Source organism: Rhopalosiphum maidis, chromosome 2, assembly GCF_003676215.2.
Source record: "Rhopalosiphum maidis isolate BTI-1 chromosome 2, ASM367621v3, whole genome shotgun sequence".
Lineage (NCBI taxonomy): Eukaryota > Metazoa > Arthropoda > Insecta > Hemiptera > Aphididae > Rhopalosiphum > Rhopalosiphum maidis.
In genome coordinates this window covers 43369565-43397517 of record NC_040878.1, presented here as the reverse complement: position 1 = coordinate 43397517, position 27953 = coordinate 43369565, and the positions used below count along the sequence as shown (strand labels likewise).

At 28.9% G+C, this 27953-nt stretch overlaps 1 protein-coding gene across 2 annotated transcripts; it reads left to right on the top strand.

Moving 5' to 3' along the window:
• Positions 1–382: 382 nt before the first annotated feature.
• LOC113552333 (TWiK family of potassium channels protein 18-like) lies at positions 383–27343 on the top strand. 2 transcript variants are annotated; one of them, XM_026955180.1, is made up of 8 exons: positions 383–696; positions 8474–8815; positions 10105–10343; positions 11563–11716; positions 22771–22973; positions 25115–25423; positions 25692–25772; positions 26948–27343. In XM_026955180.1, the coding sequence occupies exons 1-8, from the start codon at positions 690–692 to the stop codon at positions 27131–27133; spliced, it is 1521 nt and encodes a 506-aa protein (XP_026810981.1). In that variant the 5' UTR covers positions 383–689; the 3' UTR covers positions 27134–27343. The 2 variants fall into 2 exon arrangements, with proteins under 2 accessions (XP_026810981.1, XP_026810982.1); XM_026955181.1 differs by lacking the exons at positions 383–696; positions 8474–8815; positions 10105–10343; positions 11563–11716 and adding exons at positions 15652–16188; positions 18133–18433.
• Positions 27344–27953: the final 610 nt, after the last annotated feature.

The following is a 27953-nucleotide window of genomic DNA, read 5'->3' as shown; positions in this document are numbered from 1 at the left end:
TTATACTATTTATAGACGTGACACTGCTCCGCCGCGCAGCAGCGCAATTAGTCATTCCAACACAGTCAACTCTACACACACGCGCGCGTGCACACATCGCTTGGATCACCAGAAAGACAACAAACTCGTGTGAGTATGTTTTATATATATACACGCACATAGTACGCGCGTCTAAGTCGGGAACCACCTCTGCAATTTAAAAACGACTCGGAGTGGAGAGAGAGAGAGAGAGAGAGAGAGAGAGAGAGAGATAGACACAGGGATGTGGACAGAGCGAGAGAGAGTGAAAATAAATACTAAGAGAAATGGAAAAAATAAAATAACAACCGCGAGTTCGGCCCGATGTAAACGAACCCTTTGGTTTATTCAGTACGGCCACGACCGTTGACCGGTCTACAGATCACATTATTATCATTATTATGACCGAGTCGCTGAGAGGTACCTTTAAGCCCGTTATCGTCGACACGGCCGCCGCAGGCCCCGTCAGTGATTTGTGCGATTACCAATTATTTTGCCATTACTACGCGTCGAAAATATTATTATACCGCGATACTGCAGGGCACAACGATATACACCCTACTTCCGCAGCCACCGCGTAGTTATCACTATTTCCGGTCCGAGGCGCCGACGGACTCCTCGCCGTACGTTACAGGCGTTACAGCATCACAAGCCACGGTTTCCGGACAATAATGGACGGTAAATAAATAAGCGACGTCGATGCAGAGTGCCGACGGTTGTCTATTTTTTTTTCCAATCGCGAGCTTTTGTTGTCGGTCAGAGCATTGTCGACTGTGGTTTTGAAAAATTAACAACCCCCACAGCCCCACCACGATCCCGTCGTATAAAATTTGCAATAATAAACGCGTTTATGAGGTACAATGCGCTGATATGTTTTCATGTCAATCCGTACAAAATATATACATCCCGCCGACGTTTGGACCAGAAATATTTCAAGTATAGACATAAAGTAATCTGATGAATATTTCGAGTGATAATGAATTGTTTCTCGTGCCATGCATAATAATATTCTACATACATAATGATACATTTGTATCAAATCCCAAAAGGTTGTACTAAAAATTAAAATAGGTACAAATAATCTGCATGCAAGCACTTTACTTCATAAAGACACTTAATATTGTCCTATCTAGGTAATTTATAATTTTATTCAACTAAAACCACTATTATATTTAATATACCGTTTATAACTTAATTATTTCGATATTAATATATAATATAATATAATAATATATCACGGAATTTCTTAGAAGTTTGTTCTGTGTTTACCCTTGAAATTAATGGGCTGGCTGAGCTAAATAAAATAAAACAGAAATATAGTTTTGTAACTAATACGTTTTAAAGTTTCTTAAGACAATAACAAATAAGTAATTATTTTTTTAAAAGATTAACTTTTTGTGTTTAAATATTTCAACGTCAGTCTCTTATAAATAATTATTTAATACAACAATAATTTAACCTTTCTCTAAGTAAATATGTTTACATCATAGTTAACATTTAATTTTGTAGTTATAGGTTAGGTACAAAGCTAAAGAAGTTAAATATTTACTTTCATATTAGTAATACTACATTTTAATAAATATTAACTAAATTATGTACAAAACATGCATTTACACCAAACGTTTCCTATAGTTAAAATGTTAAAATGTACTCATTATATTATAACTAAACGTATACCTACTATATATACACGTAACATTAACTGAATTTGTCTGATAATATATTGTCAGAATTAATCAAAATATTAAAAATAAATCTAATAAAATATAAAACGTTTTTCTCTTGAACTAAGAACGCTGATATGCTTAATGTATAATAAAAAAACGCATAATTATTCATACGTGTCAGCTTCCAAAGACATTCATATTTCAAACTATTGGATGTAGACCAGAACTTTTTAATAATGCATTACATCATTCTAAGATAGGTATGTAATAATAATATGTAGGTAGATAAAAAAATGGAGTTTGTGGTTTAAAAAATACGATAAAGTACCTACGCACGTCTGTCACGAAAATATAACGAAATCAGTTTGTCGTCAAATTCGATCAAAGTGACCAACGTGTTTAGAAACGGAATTTCGAATTGGATTCGTTACGGGAGCAAATAAATAAATCGACAATGAGATGATCTGAAAATGGCTCCGATTTTTCAGTAGTATATAGTCCATAATATAGAGATTAGAGTGTCGTAGTGTTCGATAAGAAACTCGTAAAAACTTCACCGGCACGAACATTTTACCTGCACACTGTATAAGGATATAATAATATGTCAACTCCGCCGATGTATATTGTTTTGAAACAATCTTTTATGATCGAACTACACACAGCCCTAGAGTTGGCGGTATTTGAAACGGTTTAACGTAGGTACCCATACTATATACAATATATATATACACGTGTATACTGTACACATATATGTATATATATATATATATCGTATATGTATTATAAACTTTATGATATGACGTCTTTGAATACAATTACTTTACAATCTTTTGTACTTTAGTCTTTACACACGATCGATATATCTTGCATAGTTACTCCGATGTCTTTTTTTTTTTTTTTTTTATATAGTATAGCGGTTTGACAGGTTTTTCCGGTATAGGTACTGGGGTATTAAGACATATAGTTCAGGAAAAAACTTGGTACTTATGTACAAATAACGTAAATACCGTGAACCACTCGTCTCTGTATATTTCATAAACCCATCTCGCGCCGTGACTTTGTGCAGTATTATAAAATATATTTTGACGCACTGCAATTAATACATAGGCAAGTAATAATCATCACAGTTCGTACAACCGACACGGTGGTTGTAATTAATTTCAACAGTCGATTTAAACTTTGAGCGTGTTAGTATCAATAAACAGAGATAACGTCATACTATTTTATTCTATTTAATAGTGATATGAAATTATATGAATAAATAAGTGATTTTAAATTTAGAAAAATAAAGTGGTATGTAGTTTTAAAAAACTAATAGCCCAACAAAATAGTTGAATAGTAAATTATTTTCCAATGCGTTTGTATATAAAAATCGATATAATTAATTCGTCTAAAGTACATATTGTCCATATCGACATAAAATAAACATCAATTATTTTTAAATTATACAATAATATATTAAAAATTAAATAACGATAAACATGGCAGTTTTAAAAAAAAAAAATGATGGTTATAGACATCGTAGATACCTATTATACTAAACGACTAAACATAGTCAAAAATGTTATCGATAAATAAAAATATGAAAATGTATTTGTGACGGATAAATTAACAATCGTATACTATTGGAATTTACACGAGCCCACGATTTTTTTTTTATTTGAACATGCCTGTGTTATTCAAATAATCATCGAATATTCGAATTCGTCATGTAAAATATTTAACTATAGCTACCTTTTAAAATGTAAATATTATAACTTTTGTCCAACAGGTAGACCCTATTTGTTCTCAATACGCATACTAGTGGTTATTAAATACAATTTCTATTTTATTTACACATTTAGTGGATGAAAAAAGAATTACACTTGATAATCCTATGTCAGAAAAATTAGTAATTCTGATTTAATATCGAAAGTTTGCATTGTTAGCAATATCGAACAATTACTGGTTTGTAAAATAACAATTGATTATATTAATATTTATAAAATTAATTATTGTCAATATATCATTAGTCATTAATCATTATACACATTATAAACAAGCATAATACTCGATTTTATTCATTCATCTCAGCAAAGGATATTGATATTTTCGTATCTTAGGTTTGATAACTATGTATGTATATAAATTATAAGCGATTATGATTTATAGTCAAGGCATGGTTTACCAAAAAATCATCGATATTTCGGTGAAATAGACCGTTACAGTCATTAGTGATTTCTTATGTTTTACCAACTTTTTGAAATCTAACGAAAATTCCAATAATGTACTCCAATACAGTCATTGTTCAATTTCCAATATTATTACATACGTATGGCGTAGACATTTTTATAATATGAAATACTACTGTGGAAAAAAACTTAAAAATACTATAGTCATTATAAAATCAATAGCTTCCTCGCTTCACTCGAAACCTAAAGTACGTAGGAAATTAATCATCATACCGAAGGAGAGTTAAATTTATATCTCGTCCGGATTAAACACATGGCCATTAATTCCAGTAAACGATTAAATATTATTCTTCCAAATGAAAGTGGATTATGGAGAGATGCTATTACAATGCTACATTTCGTTACAATGCCTATGCTGTATAATATCTTAATTTTGAAATACTTGCACGAGTGAACACTAATTATGAAATTAGCAATTTCAAAAACCAGATGTTAACGTTTTAATATCCAATACTCCAATGAATATAAAATTAGGCTTTTAAAACTTTTTATTTTGTATGAAAATTAATTAATTATTTATATTACACACATGATTAGTTTTAAGATCTAACGCATGCACAACACGTGTCACAATAATTATTATTATTATAATTGCCGCAAATCACATATCAATAATATGTAAAAATCGAAATATATATTTAACTATTTAAGTAATTTAGCTTAATTTTTAACTTTAGTGAAAAAGGATAATGATAATAATTTATACCTAATAAAATAAATTAGTACATACAAGTATGACAATAATCTAAATGCTTACATGCAAATACCAATTAAGTAGGAGAAACGTATGCAATAAAATGTAAAGATGTATTAAACAACATGTTTTTATTATTTATCACTTTTTAGATAAAAACCTTAAATATTTATTTTGGTCCATTATTTTTCAAGTTTTCAATTCATTTTTATTTAATTATTTAAACTAACAATTAAATAACTAGGAATCACATAATACAATTTTAAATTAAAGCTTGTAAATATGCTGTAATATGCGTGATTTAAAAAGTAATGTAACTTATAAAATTATACTATAATATTGAATAAAATACATTTTATAAAGATTAAAAATAATAATGTCATACCAATAATATTATTTTTGAATATGTGAGGTAAAATACTAAAAGGTATTTTTGTCAATATTAACATTTATAATAATATGTACATTTTCGATTTTTGTTACATAACGCGTATTTTAATGAATTTAAATTATTTTTTTTATTTATTATATAAAGCAAAAAAAAATTAAATTCAATGTTTTTCAAAAATTAGAATTTTTTTTTTTTTTTATTTTGAAAATTATTTAATACTAATTACGCGCCATAATATTAAAATAATTTTTGTAAGAACAAAATGTTACTAAAATATGTATGTGCCAAATAATGTCCTAAATGGATAGTTATCGCATTTTACTGCTATGCATAGTTAAAAAAGTTTATGGTATACGACATTAATGATTAGAAACTAAAAAAAAAAATAATAATAAGTAATAAAAATTCGTGTTGATTATTAATAACAAGTATCATTATTATTATATTCCCGACATGTGATGTATAAACAGTGTTGTAGCAATTTGTCTATAAACATTTTTTTATTACCACATTTAAATAAACTTACGCATTGACATCGTTGATGGTTTTGATGGCTTTCCGTGACATTTAAAATAATTTATGGGAAAATAACGACAGTTTGCATTATACGATGTAAAATTAATATAGGTATCTAAACCTTAAGCAATAAATCAGACGGATCAATGAATGGATTTAATTTGTTTTAATAATACAAAACTTACTGTAACTTTTTACCAAAAGTAATTGATATCACAATCTTTTTTAATAAGCGTTTGCTTTGCCATCATTTAGTCATAGATGTCTAAACAATATAATTAAAAGAATGTAAGTACGCATTTTTAATATTGCAAAAAAACAATGTATTTTATATAGTAATTAATAATAAGTACTAGTATATTGAGTGCTTAATATTAAAACATTTAAATTTCTACGTTTAACCCTTGTTATTAATATAAAATAATTTTTAACATACTTAATATTATCCAATTAAAAACAAACCTTATTAATCATTATTGATGTAAACATTTTTCTATTATTTAATGAAAAATCGAAGTTATGTTGTGATAACAACTACCTTCACAAAAATTCTATTTTTTTAATAAATATATTTAATTAATCTTTGTAAAAGTAAATTTTAAATACAAAACCCATATTATTGTCTAAACAAATGTAAAGTAAATAAATAAAGTAGGGTTCATGATTGTAACAAGACTTTTCCATTACAAAATAACGAAGTAGGTAAGTATACTGTACGCAGATGTGAACTAATACAATATATAGTCAAAATTGCATTATCACTCAAAATGTAACACTGTGAAAGTAACTTAAAATCAGTTAGCATTTTTCTTCAAAAATACATAAATAGTCTCAACATGTTTGAACATTTTATTGTATTCCTGAATGTATTGATTAATTATATTATAATACATAAATATATATATATATTTATATTTACTGAAATTCATCAGTTTATCTCATTACACATGTTAAATAAAGAAAAAGACATTCAAAAATTTAAATTATATTTAAATTTATCATTTTTTTTTTCAAATACTTGGTATACATGAAATTATGGAAATATATTTTGTTAAATTATTTACAGTATAAAAATAATGATTCTCCAATTTATAAACATGAATAATGGTTATTGCAAAAATATATTTGCATATAAAATATTTTATTAATCTAAAAATAATTTCAAAGTTTATTTAAAAAATAAAATCATAAAAAACCAGTCATGTGTTTATAATGTGTCTTCGTTAACCTCTAAAAGTAAACTAAATTCTACAATACTATTTATTTAAATATTGTGTACTTCATATTTGTTACCTTATTTAATAGTATGTCATAATTATGTAACATTACAGTTATATTAAATTGTATAGTATGAACTAAAATTAACTAAAAATTATTAGTTAAAACCCAAGATTTTTTAATTATTTTCCTCATTTTTTACTAAAAAAAGTATATCACAATATATTATTTTTCAATAATTAATATTACCATGGACTTTAAAATAAGCTGAAAATGTACATAATTATTAATCTATGATATATAAAATATAGATTTAATAAATATTTGTAATATTTATTAATTCGTCTACCTCATCAAAATGTATTAATATAATATTGAATGAAAATATCGTAACTATAGTGATAGTATATTAAATTTGTAATAAATTGATTCAAACTGCATAAGTACTTTGGTATGTGTTATACAATAACAACGATTTTAGTATTTATTAATTTTTCAAAAATAACGTAAAAAATATAAATATTATATAGATGCATGGTTACTCGATAGGTACACAATTACAACTGTTTAAATATTAAAATAAAAATTATGAACAATACAAAATACAATATGTATATTTACATTAATGCACAAAAGTAAAAAAAAAAAAACAAAACAAAAACAAACGATTTAAAAATTTTCTATGACAAATATGAAAGAAAAATATTTAACATTAGAAAAATCTCAATGGGTTAACCCTACTTCAAATATATTTAAAACAACACGTTATCTATAAAACCAATTTTGTACTCAAAATCTAACAAATTAATATGATGAGGTAAAACAAAAAAAAAAAATGATGTAAAAACTGCTACTTAAATTCATACATTAACCAATGAGATGATTGATTAGAAAACTGTTAAAAATGCAAATATATTTTCCAAAATATAAACCCAAAACAATAGTTTATAATTTATAATAACAATATTAAACTTAGGTGTATACAAGAAATAGTACGTACGTTCTTAAATTATGCATGTATTTGGTTATCTATAAGATCATTAAATCTCAATATTTTGTATCTTATTAATGTATGATGTCCATTGTATTTAATTAAATACATTGATAGTATGATGATATACCTAATGTTAATTTCAACCACATAGACTACAATACAATTTTATTAATTTATTACGGTGCAGTTCTAATAAATTTTAAAACTTTCGAATAACCTTTAGTCGCTTGTAATAAATAGATGCGTATATAGCATTTTTCCAAAATGTCAAGGTATAAATATATTATGGTATCGACTAATCTCATCTCTAATAATACTAGTTCAAAGTTTTTTTTTTTTGTCAACTTAGGGTTTTTCAAGTTTAAATTGTTAAAATATTCATGCAGTATATAATATTATATTAGACATATAAACAATAAAATAAGCTAAATATCTAAAAAAAAGTATTATCGTAAAGATTAGGAATGTAATTTTGAATAAATCTTTCACAGAAATATTTGATTGGATTTCACAATATTGTCAATATTTTGTGAAAACGTAAACGTATCGAATGACTTTAATCATCTAACATCATACTCACACAAGTAAACATAAACAATGGTACAAATTATTTAAAATAACGCGTAATGAGTAAATTATTATACGTTAGTGCGCACATTTCGCGTAAGCGAGACGTTTCGTTGTTGTATAAACTGATTTTAATTGAAACGGTGTGGCCCGGTGCTTTGTGAATTTATATCGCAGGACCCGGAGGAGAAGGAAACGGGCCGCCGGGGCATCATCATCAGCAGGAGCAGCAAGAACAGGACAATGAACACCGTCCTGCGGCCGACACGCAACAGCTGGATGTGCCCAAACCACCGGCACGCCGCCTGTCGCGCAGCACAATGTCACTGAAGATTGCACCTGATATACCGGCGAAACCGCCGAAATTCCAGTTTTTCCCGTCGTCCCCGACCGCCATGTGCATGAACATGCCTATGACCCCGACCGCCGACCCGACCATCCCGAATGGATTTTCACCGCAACTTTACCAGGCGTACACGTCCAACAAAGCCACAGATTTTTTCTTCAAACAGCTAGAAGGTAAACGTCGTATCATCGTTTTTGATTATAATATTATTCCTTGATTTTATTCCTGCGATGTTGTGGGTGCAAATTAACGGCAAGAAACGTTGGTGGTAGGTAATTGCTGAGAATTATAAACGGCACGGCATAGCATAACAAACGAAACTGAGAGCCATTAAAATTCGAAATTAGGTTAGATCAGGTTAGTTTAGGTCAAATGTCGATAAAGAGTTATGTAGAAAATATACACTAAAGAATGTAAAAGGCCGAGGCAGTTAATTCTATGTTTAAATCCGATGAAATTCATCTTATAATAAATGTGCCTACAATTGATCGTTTAGTGAATATTAATTTTGCATAAATGAATGTAAACGTTTTACATTGCAATAGCGGTATTCGCCTTTTCGAAAATTTATTTTTTAACTTTGGATACCTTTGTTCGTAATTACGAATACGGTAGGTGGTGTATATGTGATAGTATTATTTCTAACAAATAAAAACACGATTACCCACCGACTATATGAATTACGAATTGCGTCAAACACGTTATTAATAATAGAAATACCTAACGGCAGTGGCTATCTTTTGTAAGCCACTAACAATAAAAAAAATTAAAAAAAGTGTACACTGCAAAAAAAACATTTTAGTGATCTTTATAATTTCATTATAAACCATTTATTTGTTAAAATATTGATATTTACAGAGTTATTAAATTCCAAGACCATAATTAAATTAAATTATGTTCTATTTTCAGGATAATTATAGGCTTATACGATAAATTAATTACCATCACTAATTTTAAACGTTTCAAATAAATATCCTATAATAGCCAAAAACGTTGCATTTTATTAACACGTGTTAATATAAAAAATGATTTTGAGTATAATCCACCAAAAATAATATATTTTAAAAATATTTCTATTGGACTAATCCATAGTCATTATTTAATTTGTATAGCTTAGACGCTTAATTTTATTTACTGTCTTACTTGATGATCCTTACCATAAAAGTTTACATAAGTCCTTTCGCACACCCCTTTTATTACCATGGTTTATTTGTATTATACATTTTATATGTATAAATGTACGTACCTTTTATATAACATAGTTAAACAAAATTTGTTTCAACTAAAAAAAAATATGATACCAAATGATACTCAGTTACAATTATATATATACAGTATATAAATTAACTAGTATTGGGTACTTTAAAAAAATATATATAAATACCTTTAAGTTATAACTATTTTGAACACGAAGAACTATTAAATTGTAAAGTACCTACTAATTATATTTAATTTTAAAAAGGAGTCAAAGATATCGTCTCCACGGCCAAATCCAGTTTAAGCTTTGGCGAAAGAGCCGTTTTCTGGATGTACGACAAAATTAGAGAATGGTCTAGAATGTGGCTTACTCATTTCTTCCTACTTTTCATTGCTGCTGGTTATTGCGCAGCTGGAGCGCTAATATTTCAAGCAGTCGAAGGGTCCAAAGACCAAAACATAGTTCTCAGAGGGAGAGAACAGTTGGTTATAAATGTTGCCAATGTAAGTATTGATTCATAAGCAAATTAATAATAAGCAATACGCCTGTACGTTTAAACTTAAAATATTATAACAAATAGCAGTGACACGAATCGCGATCAAAGGAATTATTTCAATATAATGTTAAGTATTAATTTTAATACGGATAATTTTTAAGCTTATTTGGTGGTTTTTTTTTCTACGATATAATAATATTCATAACGTAATACAATTTAAAAAAGCGTCTATTATCTTTTAGACTGCATAATTGTACCTGAAGTTATTTTTTGGTCAACGTAAAGTTATTCTGATATTTTAACTATAGCATGTTTAAGTGAAAATCGATTTAATTGCATTTTGCATACCACTATAATGACCGTCGTCAAAATAACACACGTTTTCCAGTTAGTAGTTCTCCCTAATAAATATAAAATATTAATAAAACTTAAAAAGATACCAATGTTTATTTATTAAATGTTATACTTAAGTAGATATTAATAATTAGCGTACTTCACAATCAAAATTAAATCATTATTATTCGAGTAATTTTTTCAATGTTCTGTAATATTTTTAGTTTATATTCTATAAAAAAAACTTATAACTTAACAAAACTTTATCAACTAGCTACAAACTGAAAGTATATAGAAAAATAACGAATCAGCTAAGGGGTACTAGGAAAATACATATAAAAACGATAAATCAAAATACAAAAGGTATTACATATTATATCTATATCACTTCATAATATACATTAATTTAAATAAAACACATACAATGCAAAAAAAATGATTACATTACACTAATGTACAGCTATTCAGTTTTATGTTTTTAAAATAAATTAAACTTAATGAATTATAAAGTATTGCATATTGCTCAAATATGCATTTTATAATACAGGTAAAACAATGTAATTAAATAAATAGTTGTAGGTACCTACAATTTTAAGGATAAACTATTTTTGAAGTTTAACATATTTCACTTATAATGGCTATACGACTATACATCTGTTTGCTACCACCAACGAGTCAACATTAATAATTAAAACTTTGAATGATGTATATAAATTTATATCACTACAGGCTAAAAATTATGTATGTTTAAAAATATATCAAAAATAACATAAATAGGTAAAAAATACTAATAATTAAACAAAAATATTTTTATTTAACTTAATTTAATTATTTGGTGATTTATATTATATTATATGCAATTAATGTACGGTTTATTTTATTGTTATTTTTAGCTGATGGAGAAAATCGTAAAAAAAAATGACTCAATATTTATAGAAACCGTAAACCTCATTCGAGATTACGAATCCTTTTTCGTGCAGAACAACAAACCAGAATGGAATTATTTAAACGCCGTATTTTATTGTGGCACTGTGTTTACAACTATAGGTAAGTTGAAATAATACAAAAGTAGTGAGTACAGACCTCAAGACACATATTATATTGTGTACTTTAGACGCTCGCCATTGTGTCATTGTTGGTATAATAAATTCTGCATTGTTCCCAATTCGTTTTGAAAATGTTTATACCTACAACTACTTAACTACATATTAACCTAATAAATTATAATGTGGAAACATTTTCGGGGACACCTAATTAGGTGCTAATGGTACCATGATTGTGACAAACGTGTAATAAATATTTAAACATCTAGAATCTTTACTATACAACTATGGATTAAAATCTAAAAATATGATATCAAAACTATAATGTACTACTCAAGTGAAAAAAAAATAGATAAAAGTAATAAATAATTTACAAACTTGCAATCATTAAAATTTAAAATACGTCCAAATTGAATTTTTGATTTGATGACATTACTTGTTCAATTGATTTAAATTGTACTATTATAACTAAATGGAATATTATAATTTATAATATAAGCTCGTACAATTATAAACAACAAATTCTCTCCTTTGAATTTATTATAATATATATAACATATTATAACCTTATTAAAATGTGTACATAGAAGTATGAGTAGTAAGAGTTAAAATCACTCCAAAGCGACCGTTATTATAAAGGCAGCAGAAGGTAACAGTAATGCCTTTTTGATTTTCTAAATAATAATTAATAAATAAATCATAACGTGAATTTTCAAAATACTTTATACCTATTTAGTTAAAAATAAATAATATTAATTTTAAATAAACAAAAACAAATATAAAATAAACTTATAAAATAAATTGTGGAAACTCGTTTGTAGTTTTTTAATAATAATAGTATCAACAATAAACAAATAGGTAAATATCAATTACCACCAAACTTGCATCAATATTCCAAACGAAAACATGAAATAAATATAATCTACTTATTTTCTACAAAGCATTTACTTCTTTACAACCGCATATAAAGGTATTTTGTTTAGAACTATAGGTATGTCATTATCAATATAATATCCATGGTAGTTATCATCATAACAATACATTAAACAAACTTAAACAAAAAAAAAAAGAAAATAATACAAGAATCTTTTAAAAATAAAAATAAATACTTATACCAACGTTTGTATTTTGCCTCAGTTCTCAAAATTATTGACAATTTAATGTGCTATTTAATATTTTTGTATTTTCCATGAACTATATCAGTGTATTGTAATAATTTGTATAGATATTTTTATTTAACATTGACGCTGAAGTGCTGAACAAAAGACAATGCATATTTGATTAAACACCAAAAATATTATATTACATAATAAACAATTTGTTTTCTTATATTTATAGAATAAATTCTATAAAACTATAAAAGAATAATCTTTCAACAATTTTTCATAATAGGTACATACTATTTTATACTATTCGTTACATTAAAGTAGTATTCAAATACTATATACGACTTCGATATATTATTAGAGTATACATTGAATAATGTACTTACAACATAATTAGATCGTTTAAACAATTATATCATCTTAAATTGATCTTAATTTCCTCTGAAAGGTCTAAAACCATTTGAATTTTAAAATAGCATGTCAAAATTACTATCTTATTAAATCCTATCCTACGTCACTCGTTTTAATTTTTAATTTTTATTTATAGCTATAGTATGTTTTGTATAATTCAATTGAATACAACTAAAAAAAAAATACATTTTATTCTATAACCGCTACCTAGTGAAAGTCAATTACACAAATGTATTTAAGTTTAAATTTTTCAAGTGAAAAATAATTACCTATTTCATTATTACAACTTAAAAGTTGTAAAACAAAAATATAATTTTTCACTTTAAATATGCAGTGGGAAAAAAATTATTTTCAAAATGAACAATAGGTAAGGTATTTCTAATTTATTATTTTATTTTTCAAAAGCTTTCGGCAATCGTTATAAACAAAAGTTATCTACTATACCGCTGTCAAATACTCAAATCATCTAAACATTAATTGAATACAATGTTATACAATTTCAAGAAAAGGAACGAATTGAAAATAAAATTAATTATTAATGGTAATATTATAGTGTATTCAAGTTGTCGAAATCCAAGTACAAAATATGTAAATGAATGGATTAAAGCACTATAAATATAAAACCAAAAACGAAAAAGAAATCGCCTTTCGTAATACAAATGTTTTATGCATATAGCACAAATATATTTATGTTTGTGTTAAAACAAATAAACCACTTAACCACGTAAAAACAATGTCTTCGAATAATATGAATTATAAACGAGGCATGTTAGTGCTGAATAATTTGGGTACAAAATGAATAGTTTTTAACAGGACCAATTCGAATTCGAGATAAACAATATGATTAGACATGGAATTTTCGATTTAATTGTATTTTTTGTTGTGCGATGCGTTTGTTTCACTACAATAATATTGAATAGTATTCAATGGTTATTCAAAAGGTTCTCACTAAAGCTCATAAACAAAAATATTATCAACAAAGAATATTTTCTCCTCGCGTGCCTATTTGTTTATAAGTTATAACACGTATAACGACTACTTTAGTGATAAAATATTAATACAATTCTCTATACTCGATTTTAACAACGGTGATCAACTCAAAATATTTACAACACTGTACATAATATGTGGAACTTAAAAATAAATACTAGCTTCAAAGTATTATACATTATTTGTATCATAGTTTATAGTTGAATAATAGTTTATATCTGCAAAATTTAATATGTCAAATCAATTACTTTATTCTTAGTTTGCGATATTTTTGATATTAAGTGCAGCTATTAAAATTTGAATCGATCACCAAGTATGCGCTAAAATCTTCAAATATTTACTAAAAAAAAATCTGAAATTATAATTATTTTCCCTTATTTGTATATTATAATATTTATAAATAATAAGCGTTTTTAAAATGTAAGCAATTGTAATCGTTAAGTTAAAACCGATTTTGTCGCTATTACCAATAGCTAACAGCGATACGTCAGTTATTATCGCAGGTTTAAATAAAAACATGTAAATGCAACAGAATTCTAGGTCTAATATACGGTGAATAAATAGGTATACTTGTTTAGTGAGAGTACTGTAAAACTGCCAATCGGGCAACGAGAAAAGTTATTTTTATTAAAATTAGCACGTATGGTAAAGATGTGTGTACAAACGGACACAGGAATGAGAGGTAGTGGACGGTATACGTTATGTACGCAAATAGTAATCATCTCCAATCCCAATTATAGTAATATTTTTCGTGACTGTGGGGATTATCACTTATTGTACGTCGATAATTGTCTAGAAAATAAATTTGAAGAATCTAGATTTGATATTAACATGTTTTTGTTTCAAGATGTATAGATTTAGAATTTTATAATTACGTATTACTGTATACATTTTGGTTTTTTTCTTTCCTTGCATATTATTATTGATTAATTATAAATTATTATTGGACTTCACGAAGTGAATTCTAAAACTTCGAAAAACATAATATTTTTTAATATAAAATAAATATACTAACACTTCTATTCTTGATATAATTTACTTGCATATGAATATTCGACATTTTTGATAATATATTTAAAAATGTATGGGGTAAAAATACATAATATCTTATTTAAAAAAAAAAAAAATTTTCTTCACTAGTATCAATATTATATTTACTAGAAGATACTTTTTTGATCACACTCGACTACATTATTACATATTTCACCACATATATTATCGATAGCATATATTATTTATTAAACTTAATAAAAAAATTATATTTGCATCAATTTCCAAGAACCAATAATAACGGTGTTTACGACGAAAATCGAGCAATAGTAGAAGGACGAACTGTAGACTGCGTGCGGGCTAGCTGCCGCTTTTCGGTTATATTTAACCGAGTTCTATTTATACACGGCCAGGCATTTCGCGGGCTGTGACACAGTTTTAATGTTTTTTATATGATGTGCCGTGTCAGTACACCAACGCTGGAACGTCCGGTGGTCAACGTTTTCGGTGGCGGTGTCGTTAGCAGTGACGACAACCAGTTTGACTTGAAAAAAACATTATACGATAACCTATTATTACTATTACACCGCGTAAGATTCGCTTAAAGTCATAAAAATATCTCGGTATTTACATTGTCGCGCCGAGCGATCCCGGTCGCGAAGCCCGCCTGACGATGAAGAAAAGCGACGATGACGACGACGAGAACAACGAGAGTTGTTACACGGATTACGAGACCGATGGTTTCTGGAGCTCGGAGAAAACGCTCTTGGAATCCGTACAGGGGAAAGCGGCCGCGAGCACGGCGACGACGACCCGGAGGAGGAAGAAAAAGAAGAAGGCCAAGGACCGGGGAGACGGTAATAAGAAGCTGGACGAGGCCGGAACGGGACTGAGACACCAGTGGCGATGTTTCCTGCAGGAGCACGATGACGAGTGGAAAAAGTTCTGGAGTGCCGGACGCAAATGCTTTATCAACACGGTATAGTTAGAGACGCGGTATATAGTCGTGTGATGGGCGAAGGGGTGGGGCGCGGGTGTGTGCATTGTTCGGACGGCGTCAAATAATCGATCGCGTCTGATGTAGAGTTGTAGCAATATGGTAGGCCATAGCCCCCACAGCAACGTCACTATATGATGCGATTAACGTAACTATTGACATTTTTCTTCGTGACTTTTTTCACCGACCGGTTTGCGATCTTTGGCACAGTGGTAAATCAAAATATGTCACGCGTATACGAGTTAGACAGGATTAGGTCAAAATACTTGCAATACTCTTATATCTATAAAATATTATAGAAAGCGTTTTTTTATTTTGATTCTGAGCAATAATCGATTTAAAATATTTAACATGACTTTTTTCTTTTTTTTTTTTTTGAGTGCTTAAGTCTCTAACTGATGGTTTTGTGTATTTTGACTATCGATACTTGGTACTCTAAAAACTCATTTTTGGATTGACTCGGTAATTTTATTTCGTGTTATATTACGTTCGGCTTATGCCGACAAATGGGTTTTTTCATGGATAAAAATTTACCGAGAATTGATGCTTTACCGCCACCGCTGTCGTTTTGCATTGTATATCCAACATATATATCATAAATACATCTTTCGAAACCGAGCGAATGGATTGCTCAGTTTTTCCGCTCCAAATGTATACATCCTTCCCCGTGGTGGAAGTGGGAATCGATTCGCAATAGTGTGTAGCTACTAAAAAAATGTAGTTTTGTCTCACAGCAAACATTTCTTTTGAATCGCGTTCAAATACTTATCAAGAGTACATACAAATTTCTGTCCATGTTCTTTTCAGCGTATATACGAATTGCGGCCCACGTGGTTTTTGGGTACCAACTAATAAAAAATATAAAACCAACATTATATTTTATGTATTATCAAACCTTGATTCTCCTTCCCATTTATACTCAGACCATTTAGAAGTAAATTAAAAATATTGTTTCACGGCTTCAATTGAAATATTTAAAATAATAATAATGATGATATTATGTATATTATGTTTCCGACCAAAACTTTTTGTTAACTTGTAACTTTCGCGCTATTAAACGGTTAGCGATAACATGCTTGTTACAATAAACGTATCTTAAAATAATAAACCATAATAAGCATTAAAATGATAATATGTTATGAACAACCTATATTGTATGATTGCCGATCACTGTGGGCATTATCAAACTAGCAACGACAATATTATTTATTACATATATGATGTATGAGAATGTACGATAAGCACATATATCTCAAGATGGTAGAAACATTAGTCGCGGGCCGCAATTCGGATATTACACACCTGTTTTCGTAGTTATCTCGGGAACGCATCCATCTCGGCGAAATACCTAGACAACCTGGCCGATCGCGGGTTAGATCATAAGTGGTGGTAGATAAGAAATGACCGCATACATAGTTCGAACACCGGCCCTATACGCGACTACTTGCTCTATATAATTATATATAACAATATGTATATACACGCATATCTGACCAAGGGCGCCCGCAGAAATTTCCATCGGGGGGGGAAGGGCAAATATAAACATAATATATATGTATATGCTATATAACCATAATGTATAACGAATAAGACTGCAAAAATCAATGGCACTGAAAAAATCCTATAATTCATAAATCACTAGTTGTTTTATTAATTTTATACTAATTAACCAACTTTATGAAATATCAAAATGATTGGTCATCAAATAAAAATTGTATAAGCCTAGGTTACATAACATAATATAATTTTATTGTTTCATCTGTTACTATTTTCACTTGCGATTTTTTTTCTTTTGCAAACAATAAAAAAAATTAATATTGACTAAACCAGCGGGGGGAAAGGCATCTCCCAGCATCCCACGGTACCCCACTGCGAGCGCCATTGCACACTAACTGACGCGGTCCATTGCTCATCACCAATGCACAGGTGATACTGGTGGTCATGTGCGGCGTGGGAGGTTTAGTGTTCCGTTACACGGAAGGCGCGTTCGAGTCGTTCTACAAGTGCGGCGTGAAGCGGGTGAAGCGCGACTTCCTGGACGGTCTGTGGACGGACAGCCGGCGGATGGGCGCGGACCAATGGAAACAGACGGCCCGCCGGAAACTGGTCGAGTTCGAGGAGCAGCTGCACGACGCGTTCGAGGCGGGCACGACCACGTACAGCGGCCGAAGCTCGTGGAGCTTCGTCAACTCGGCCATTTACTGTTTCACCGTGGTCACGACCATAGGTAAATGCGCGCATTTCGCAGCCCATGACTGTCGGTTCAGCGCGGCAGGAGTGATGTGTTTCTGTTTCGCAAATCGATCAAAGCTTGTACCGCAGCGTTCTTGCCGCGTTTAACTATCGATTTATAGATACCCTCCCCCTCCTCCCGCTATCGATGTGTTCCTAATTTAAATGTATTTCAGATCGATCCGTACACAGCAGATAATCCAAATAACAGATCCAATCCGTGTACTTTAATATATAAAAATAATGTTTTAGATTAGCTATATACATTTAAATACAATATACAATAATACCAATAGGTACCTGTAGGCTAAAGCCTTGTAAAAAACTATCATTATATAAAATAAAAAATAAAAATTATTTTTAATTTTTAAGTTCTTAATCGGTCATTGTAATTTGGAATTTCTCAATAATTAAAAACAGAATATTTCCATAGTGATTTGTTAACGGTTTGCAAACTAATTTATACACCACAGTCGGCACGAGCGCGCGTGTGTGTGTGTGTGAGAGAGAGAGAGAGAGAGAGAGAGGTTTAAGATCAGTATATTTGTAAATAGAGATGCAGACGTGTCGACTTGAGGATTTTTTCTAATTTAATCAAGCTTTAAAGTTTATATTCGTGCAGCAAAACTTTATTCGTTCACATCTTCTGATGGTAATGTTTTTCATCCAGCAAATTAATTGAAAGAGAAATGCGTTTTGCAGATATGACATAAATTTTGATCACACGATTATATTAAGATGACCGGATAACACGGTTCTTTTTTACGGCCTTATCCCACGTTTTTCTAATATACACCATGATGGCTGCAGGTATAATGATCGTATAACACGTATAATATTATATATCATATATATTACATTATAAGGTCTCAAAAACGTTTGACTACATTTTAACGGTGCAATAAACACAGTTCACTTGTGGTCTTATCACACCGAAACTTAATCATATTTATCACGAACACTATAAAATATTGCTATTTTTTCGTTTAAGTTTCACAGTAAATAGCGCAACGTAAGTTATATTTCACAAGGGAAATATAATACTAGTATAACATGATTTATCATTTTTTGTGATTTTTTGTAAAACCTAGTAGTTACTTTAATCTGATAATATTTTCAATTTAATTGTCGTACTTCGGATATGGTATATTTGCTATACTTATATAAATATTAAATATTATCTAAAAATCAATAATCGTAATCGACAAATTTTCAATCTAATAAAATATTTTTGATACTTGAAAATTATCAATTTTTTTTCTGTTTTCCCCGTAATAAAATAAAAATAAAAATATCTTTTAGTCGTTGCTTTTACATTGGTATTATTAATACTATAGCGTTGTTTAATATTTAGGGCTCATAGGGACATAGGGCTCATAAGTACCTATATTGTATTAAGGGGGCCAAAGGGCCTCGCCCCCCCCATTGGCATAAGTTAAATACACATATTTGTATGTATTTATTAATTACTGAAAAATTTAAAATTTGCGTTTTGATCTATGCCCCCCCCCCCAAAAAAAAAAATAAATTAATAAAATCCTGGATCCGCCATTGCTTACATGCTCATATAGTACATAACATAAATATTGTTAATTACATCAAAAATGGAATTAGCTATTTGGTTAAATTATCATAATGTTACTACGGCAGACAAATGATTGGTGTTTGATGTTTGGACAAGAAGAGTGATGCGATGGTTAAGTTATAATTTTATCTCGGCGCCCGTTTTCCACATATAATAAATATTCACTAGGCTCCATTCGTCTAAACTTTAAACGGTTCATAAATCAATCTAATCTAACTCCCTCGGTATAAAATATTTTTGTTGCCGCTAAAATTCTAGTCTTTTGATATTAGTTTTTCCAGCCACTAGACCCGGCGCAACGTATTTACAGTTTACACCCAAACATTCGTTCCATCGATCGACGTACGGAATTAGAAATATGAACAACAACAACAAAACAACACTACATGACGCTGATTACTCGCAAAACACGGATATTCGTACCTTCGTAGAAAATCTGAATAAATTATAATCTATAATATTATTATGTCCTGTGAATAATAATAATAATAATAATCTAGTTGAGTCGACTCCATTATGTCTCGTTTTACTAACTTTACCCATTATGCCGGTTGATATCCGTTATAGATTCACATAGTGTAATAGTAATCCATTGTTGTGCGGAACTGAAGAATTTAAACATCCCTCAGGTATAAGGCGTATTGGACGGTATTAAATATTATTAATATAACATTAGTCCAGTACATACATGGTGAATGAAACAAATTAGAAATAACAAGTATATACCTTGAATAATTATCCATTGTTATTTCATGTTGGTAGGTATTTAAAATGTATACTGCATAGTGCATAGTATTGTTCATTTTCATTTGACCTACAATACGTATTTAACATGTGTAAAGTACGCAATTTCTAATGAAAATTCCGTTACATATATATATATACGAATACACTATGTACGCGTAATTATATAAAATTAATTACATGCATATTTTAACAAATTACTTTCTTATTGTACACACGTGTACATTATTAAATATGTATTCAAATTTCTAAACTATTAAAACATTTTACCAACTAATATAACACACGAGTAGATTTAATCAAATGGGCTAAGTACAAGTTAAATTTATAATTTTAAAATTGAATGCACTTATTAGATCAGTCACACATCAAATAATATAATAGTCGACACATGAGTATGTAAAATGTCGGATCAAACGAATTATCATTTATAATTGTTTCAAAAATTAAGCTTGAACGCTTGGTCGATAGGCAATACAAATGATGCACGTTAATATGATATTTTTTTTAACATATTATGTTCCTGGTAAACACAGTATGTCACTACTACCTATATATATATATATATTCAATACGTTGTAAGTAAATGTTATAAATTGTTAACGAACATCGATTATCAATAAACTCTTCATTAAGTATACTGTGAAATAACAATTAAATACTTACAAATTTCTAGTTGATGTGATTATTTAATTTAACTAAATAAAAGTATTATGTACTAGTGCATTAACTTACTACTGAAGTATTGAATAAACTAATAAATAAATATAATAATCATTAATTTTGAATTAAAAATCATTTTTATAACAATAAAAATTTGAAAAATATTATGTTATACTCAATGAAGAAAAATAAAATTTAATAACAAATATAATATAATGTAACACAGTATAATTTAGTATGCTATACTAGCATATTATACCGTTTAGTTCAATTAAAATATTAGAACTGATTGTACCATATTATTTTATTATACCTTAAATTATTTAAAAATATTTTTTTTTTAAAGGCTTATAATTTTTAAGATAAAGAATGCACTGTTCACAATATTACAATTGTATATTTGTATGTAATATTAAAATTAAAATTAAATGATTACATTATAATATGTGCAGTGTAGAAATTAATAACGTTCGTCGAATGCGAAATCTAGCTTCGCTAAAATCACATATCTATTAACAAATCAAACAATATTATTATATTATACACTTCTCATAATTCTGCATATGAGGAAATGATTTCAGCTCGTATACATTATACAAATTCGACAAGTATGCGTGTATGACACACGTTCTATATTTTTGTTACGTGTGAAGAGCTGTCAACAAATTATAAAACTATACCTGTTTTATAGTTTTCACTGTTTTTAGAATACTTTTCTTAGAATATTTATATTATTTATTGTCAAGGCCGGCTTGAAGGCTATGCAAATATAAAAACTGTCCCTTCCCACAGAGCCCTGCATATTTAATAGCCTCGTGATCAGTTGGCAAAAATACATTTTTGGGCACTAATTACTTTAAATACATATTTTTAAATTAATTATTACCAATACCAATTAATTTCTTAGTTAGTTGTCCATAATAACAATACGATATTTTAAATTTATTATACACTATTATATATTAATATCATTAGGTTATAAATTATAATATATATTTAATAATCGACTAAAACGAATTGCTTTCGTGTATTAATCCAGTCATCCAGATTCATAAAATCCCACCGTCACTGAAGCCTCAAAATAACACTTGAATTAACTGAACACGCCAAGTATGCCACTAGATAAGCCTTGCAATAATATTTTTCAAACAACGCAGATATTCACCAAGCCGGCCTTTATAGTGATCTACATTAAATTTATAAACATTTTCGTTTTTTTTTCATTGCTTATCAGGTCTTATATTTATTTATTATTTTTTCGTGTCTTGTAAAAAATACTTGCAGACAACCAGGCGCGGTTCTTATAAATTGTAACTCACGATGGAATTTCGTTATTTCAGGTTACGGTCATATATCTCCGTCGACGAATACTGGACGGTTGATTACCATTGTGTACGCAATATTTGGCATACCGATATTCCTTATATTGTTGGCCGATTTTGGTAAAATGTTCACCAGAGGCATTAAATTTCTCTGGGCGTTCGTCCGGCGTCTATACTACACAGGCAGCTGTCGAAAAGTTCGCAGAACTGCTCCAGTTCAAGTAAGTTAAAATAATTTCCATGACCATAATAAACCTTAAACTCTACGAACCGTATAGCGTACAATAGTGCTATCACTTATGAATGACTTGTGGATTTAGACTATGCGAATGTCAAGTCTTAGTTCGTTCATAAAGGACACGCATGACTAATAAACTATTTCATTTCAAAATATTTTGTACATTTTAGTAAGAGTAGTGCATACAATATTGTAAGTGTAAGCCCAATATGAAATGTATATTATTTGTGATTAAACGACCTTTGTGCATTGTATAAATATATTATTACGTTAATTACCTTATATCATACGCGCTTGAATACAGTCAAAATATAATATCTATCGACTGTTTCCTAATATTAAATCACGAATTACTTACTTTATTTTGTGATTCTGTACTCTAGTATAGTAATTAAAAATAATATATATAAAAATTCAAAATGATTGTTATGATCTATAAATAATATATGTTAAATTGTTAACAGAAGTTAACTTTATATAAACACTACCCATACCAATACAAATCAATAGGAAAATGTTATCAATCATTGTGAGAGCTTTAAATTAAATTAGGTATTATTTACTTAACTAACTTACCTATGTTTATGTTGTGCTAATATTTTAAAAGTAATCGTTTTGAACTGTATATGAAATAAATATATTAAATATAATAAACTTATAATACAATATATATGTGTGTGTGAGCGTGTACTTTTAACGTATTAATTTAAAACAAAATATTTGATAAAAATTAGATTAAAATGGGTCAAAAGTATAATATGTTTATGAAAAGTATTTACCTTCGCTTTTCTTGATTCTATACTTTGTACGATGTATTATGAATATCAAAATTATTAATTCATTAAAAATTAAAACTATCAAACTATCCTTTCAAATATCAAATATTTCATGTATTGTACGTCAAGAGTATTATAGGTACGCGTAGTTACAACTGTTTACTCAATTTGGTAGTATATTTCAAATGTTGATCTAACGATACGTATAATAGTTAAACCCACTTATTAAAATTTAAAGTAAAATAACAAGTGGATATAATAACCACAACACAAACATTCGTACCATATTACAAAATTAAATAAAGGCTACTGTTCTTTTTTATAAGTGCAGAATTTAAAAATTAAAATGAAGGTTCAAAATGTACAAAAACAAACTATTTAACTCTTTTAACAAAAAAAAAGTATTTTTTCTCTTATCTACAGTAACCACATTAAAATAAGAGATCGGGGGTATCATTTGATTTGATAGGTCGTTGCATTTTAAAAGTGGTAGTAATTAATTTAAAGCTATAATGGACGTTGAATTAATTAAAAAGACCGACAGTAACGGCGTTAATGTTTCGTTTCGTATTTCTATTGACCGGAGGAAAAATATGTGAACAGTAATACAACGAAGACAATTATATTGTTTGTGTTTCCATAAAATATACAAAATAACTTTTAAAAGCTTTTAGAAATCGATTACTTCATAAGCCCCAAATTCAAACATTGAAATCTAATTATTATTGATTTAAAATTAATTTGGTACAGTATGTTCGATATTATGCTATTTACCAAACACGCAAACATTAAATACTATTTAAACGCTTATTGAAATCAACATTAAAATTAAAATTTTTACCAAAATCAAGTATATGACTATAATAATACTTTTATATTTTTTATCAAATAAATTGTGTGTTTCGGTACGTTTTATGTCAGAAATGAGAGATTAGATAAATATTTATCTAAGTCCTCTCCTCATCCAATCGTTATATTTTACAGCTATTTATAATTATGATAAACTTTACCAGAAAGAAAGTAGACTTTTTGTAAAATATTAATCCTACTTCAAATTAATTTTAAAACCAAACTGAGCCAGTATAATAGCTGAAAAACAAGTGGAATTATTATGATAATCAATTGTAATTATCCACATTTTTGTTCTAAGTAGGTATCTTTAAACCACTTTAACCATATCTGACCCAAACTTGCAACATATTTTATACAATAGGAAAGAGCAATATGTTATATGTACCTATCGATATTTCGGGAGTTCACCCTCCTCCTTTATACACATCACAATTTCCCGGTGTTTTATTCCTCCAAATTATTGTAACAAAGTCCAATGCTAACCGTTTTTTTTCAGGAGGTTATGAAAGGCGTACAGATGATGTACGACATTACCAAATTCCGGAGGCCAAGCAATATGTTTGGCGGAGTACCGGACGGCCAATCCGGATTTCCTCCAACATCTCCCAGCACGCCAGCTCTCAGCGTGTACACTATTGACGACGAGTTCAACCTGCCCGTTTCAGTGGCATTCATCATGCTGGTAGTGTACATTGTCATTGGAGCCATCATGTTCTGTTTCGAGGAAGGATGGGGATTTTTTGAATCTTTCTATTTCGTCTTCATATCCATGTCGACGATCGGATTCGGAGATTTTGTGCCCAAGGTACGTCCATTATCGTTTGATTAAGATAATTTATTACGTCCGATAATTTTCACGACATAATTTTAATAGAAAAAAGTTATTATTTAAAATCATTGAAAAAAGGTTTAAAAAAATAACTTTTATTTAAAAAAAAAACAATGCGTACACGCCAATCCGCTAATACAATAAGTCTTACCGCGGATTATCCATTACCATTCAATATTTTGATAGCAATTTAACATATTTATATTTATTTCGTAACCATTAATACTGAACATTTATTTCACAGAACCAACTCGTGATGATTGTGTCTATCGTATACTTGGTTTTCGGACTCGCACTGACATCTATGTGCATAAACGTTGTACAGGTAAGAGTTGACTAATTCGTTTTATTTAAAAAGTATTGATATTAACATATTAAAAGGTTCAACCGCTATGATAAAATAATCGGAGAATTCATTACTCATACAGAAATATATTTCTCTTATCCATCCGGTCACTCTTGCGAAATTATATACGAACGGTCGTTTAAATTTTGTGAAACAAAAACCTAACAAACCTATTTTTAATCAAATCCATCAAAGGCTCCCAGCTATATTATTTTAATATACATTATTCTCCATGCCCCTCCATACCCCGCACAGTTATAAGTAACTATATATTATGACATATTATTATACGTACACGAATTTCGCATTTGGTATATATTTTTTTTTTACAATTAATATTTATGCATGTGATAAAGACGAATACGCTCAATATATTATAACGAAATTTGTGACGGATTCGACCTATTATTCTTTCAACGAGATACAGCGTTTTTCCCACGAGGTCATTTTTATCAACGGACATAGCCTGCTCTTTATTACGCCTAGCTTATGAATATATGCAAGCTTCCGGGTGTCCCGAGTCCCGACCGTCTCTGGATTATTAATCGTATAGTATATATATATATATATATTACATATATTTGGGGTACCTACGGCGCAAGAGGATTTCGGTTCCTGTAAATGTGTACGTTGCATTATTAATTAAACAGTAGGTACGCGTGGCATAACGATATTTCCTACCCGCAGAATGCGAAATCCAAAGGATAAACCTTCTAGCCGTTGTTATTATTTATTTTGGACGCACCGCAAAGCGCACGTACCGCAAGCCGAAATTTTTAATGTAAGACACTTGTATTTACCGTCAATGTTTGTGCTTTTGGATAAAAAAATGATTTTTATAGTATTATATTCAAAGTAAACTACTGTGTGATTTAACGTTTTTGAAAAAAATATTTAATTTAAACTATTTATTTAATCGTTGCTTGATAAGTCTTTTGGGGTTTTAGCGTTTTATAAATTATACATAAAAATAAACAATAGTAAATAGTAATGTATTAATCATTGAACCAATAGTTTAAGGTTTTAAGTATCATGTTATTATTAAAAACATTATTTTTAGACGAGCAGAATCATTGGAGCCAAATAATAAAAAAAATCTTTATGTATACAAAATATTATACGATTTCGTGTTTATTATATTATATTACTTTCAGGAAAAGTTGCAGAATTCGTTCAGACAAGCAACAACCAAAATAAGTGCAACAATTGGTCTCGGGTTACCAAGGACAAATAATAACGAGCCAGCGCCTATCGTAGTGAACGACATGACAACCATCGACGCAGACGATATGATGACAACCATCGATGCGGACGCAGTTACCGATAACGACGACGACTGATTTTCTTTTTTCATTTCAACGATGTACGATGACCAAGTACAAATTATATTATTATACGAGATGCGAGATTCGAGGTTTCCATTGGTTATTGTATACAATACAAATAATAATAATGACGCACTCTTCCGAATCCTGTAAAAATGGAAAAATAATAATTGTATATATATATATGTGTGTGTGTGATCAATATAAAATCGGTCAGTTTTTTTTCTTTTCTTTTTTCTGCGTTTTTTATTTATTAAAAATATGACTTGTCCCATTTGTTGTCAACACACTGATGCACTATGAATTACGACAAAATGTGTGTACAGTACGAAAGTGCATTTTTACACTTTGTGTATTCATAAAACGTACAAACTAAAAACATAGTATCAATTTTCGTACATACACGTGAAAAATAATAAAAATCGTAAACAATAAGACATTTATTACCGCAAAGGTATTTAGGTATGACAATATAACCGCATACTTTCAAAAAAAAGGTTTTCATTCAAATCTGCACAGACTTCCTAAAATCAAACCATCCAATACCGCACACATTTATTTAAAACCGCATTATTGTTTAAAACCGCACACCAGTCAATCATACTTAATCAAAATCGCAATTAAATTAATTTAATAGGATATTTGAAAACACTATAGGATGTACCTAAATGTATTCGAATTTAATTAATATCTATACTATATCTACTATACATGCTTTATTTTATCTTACTATTAAATTGAATTATTTTTACGATGATGTTAGAACAATTTTTAATTTTAACTGTCAATCAAATGTTTTAAATTATGAATGATAAGCATGCGGCTAAAAAAACAA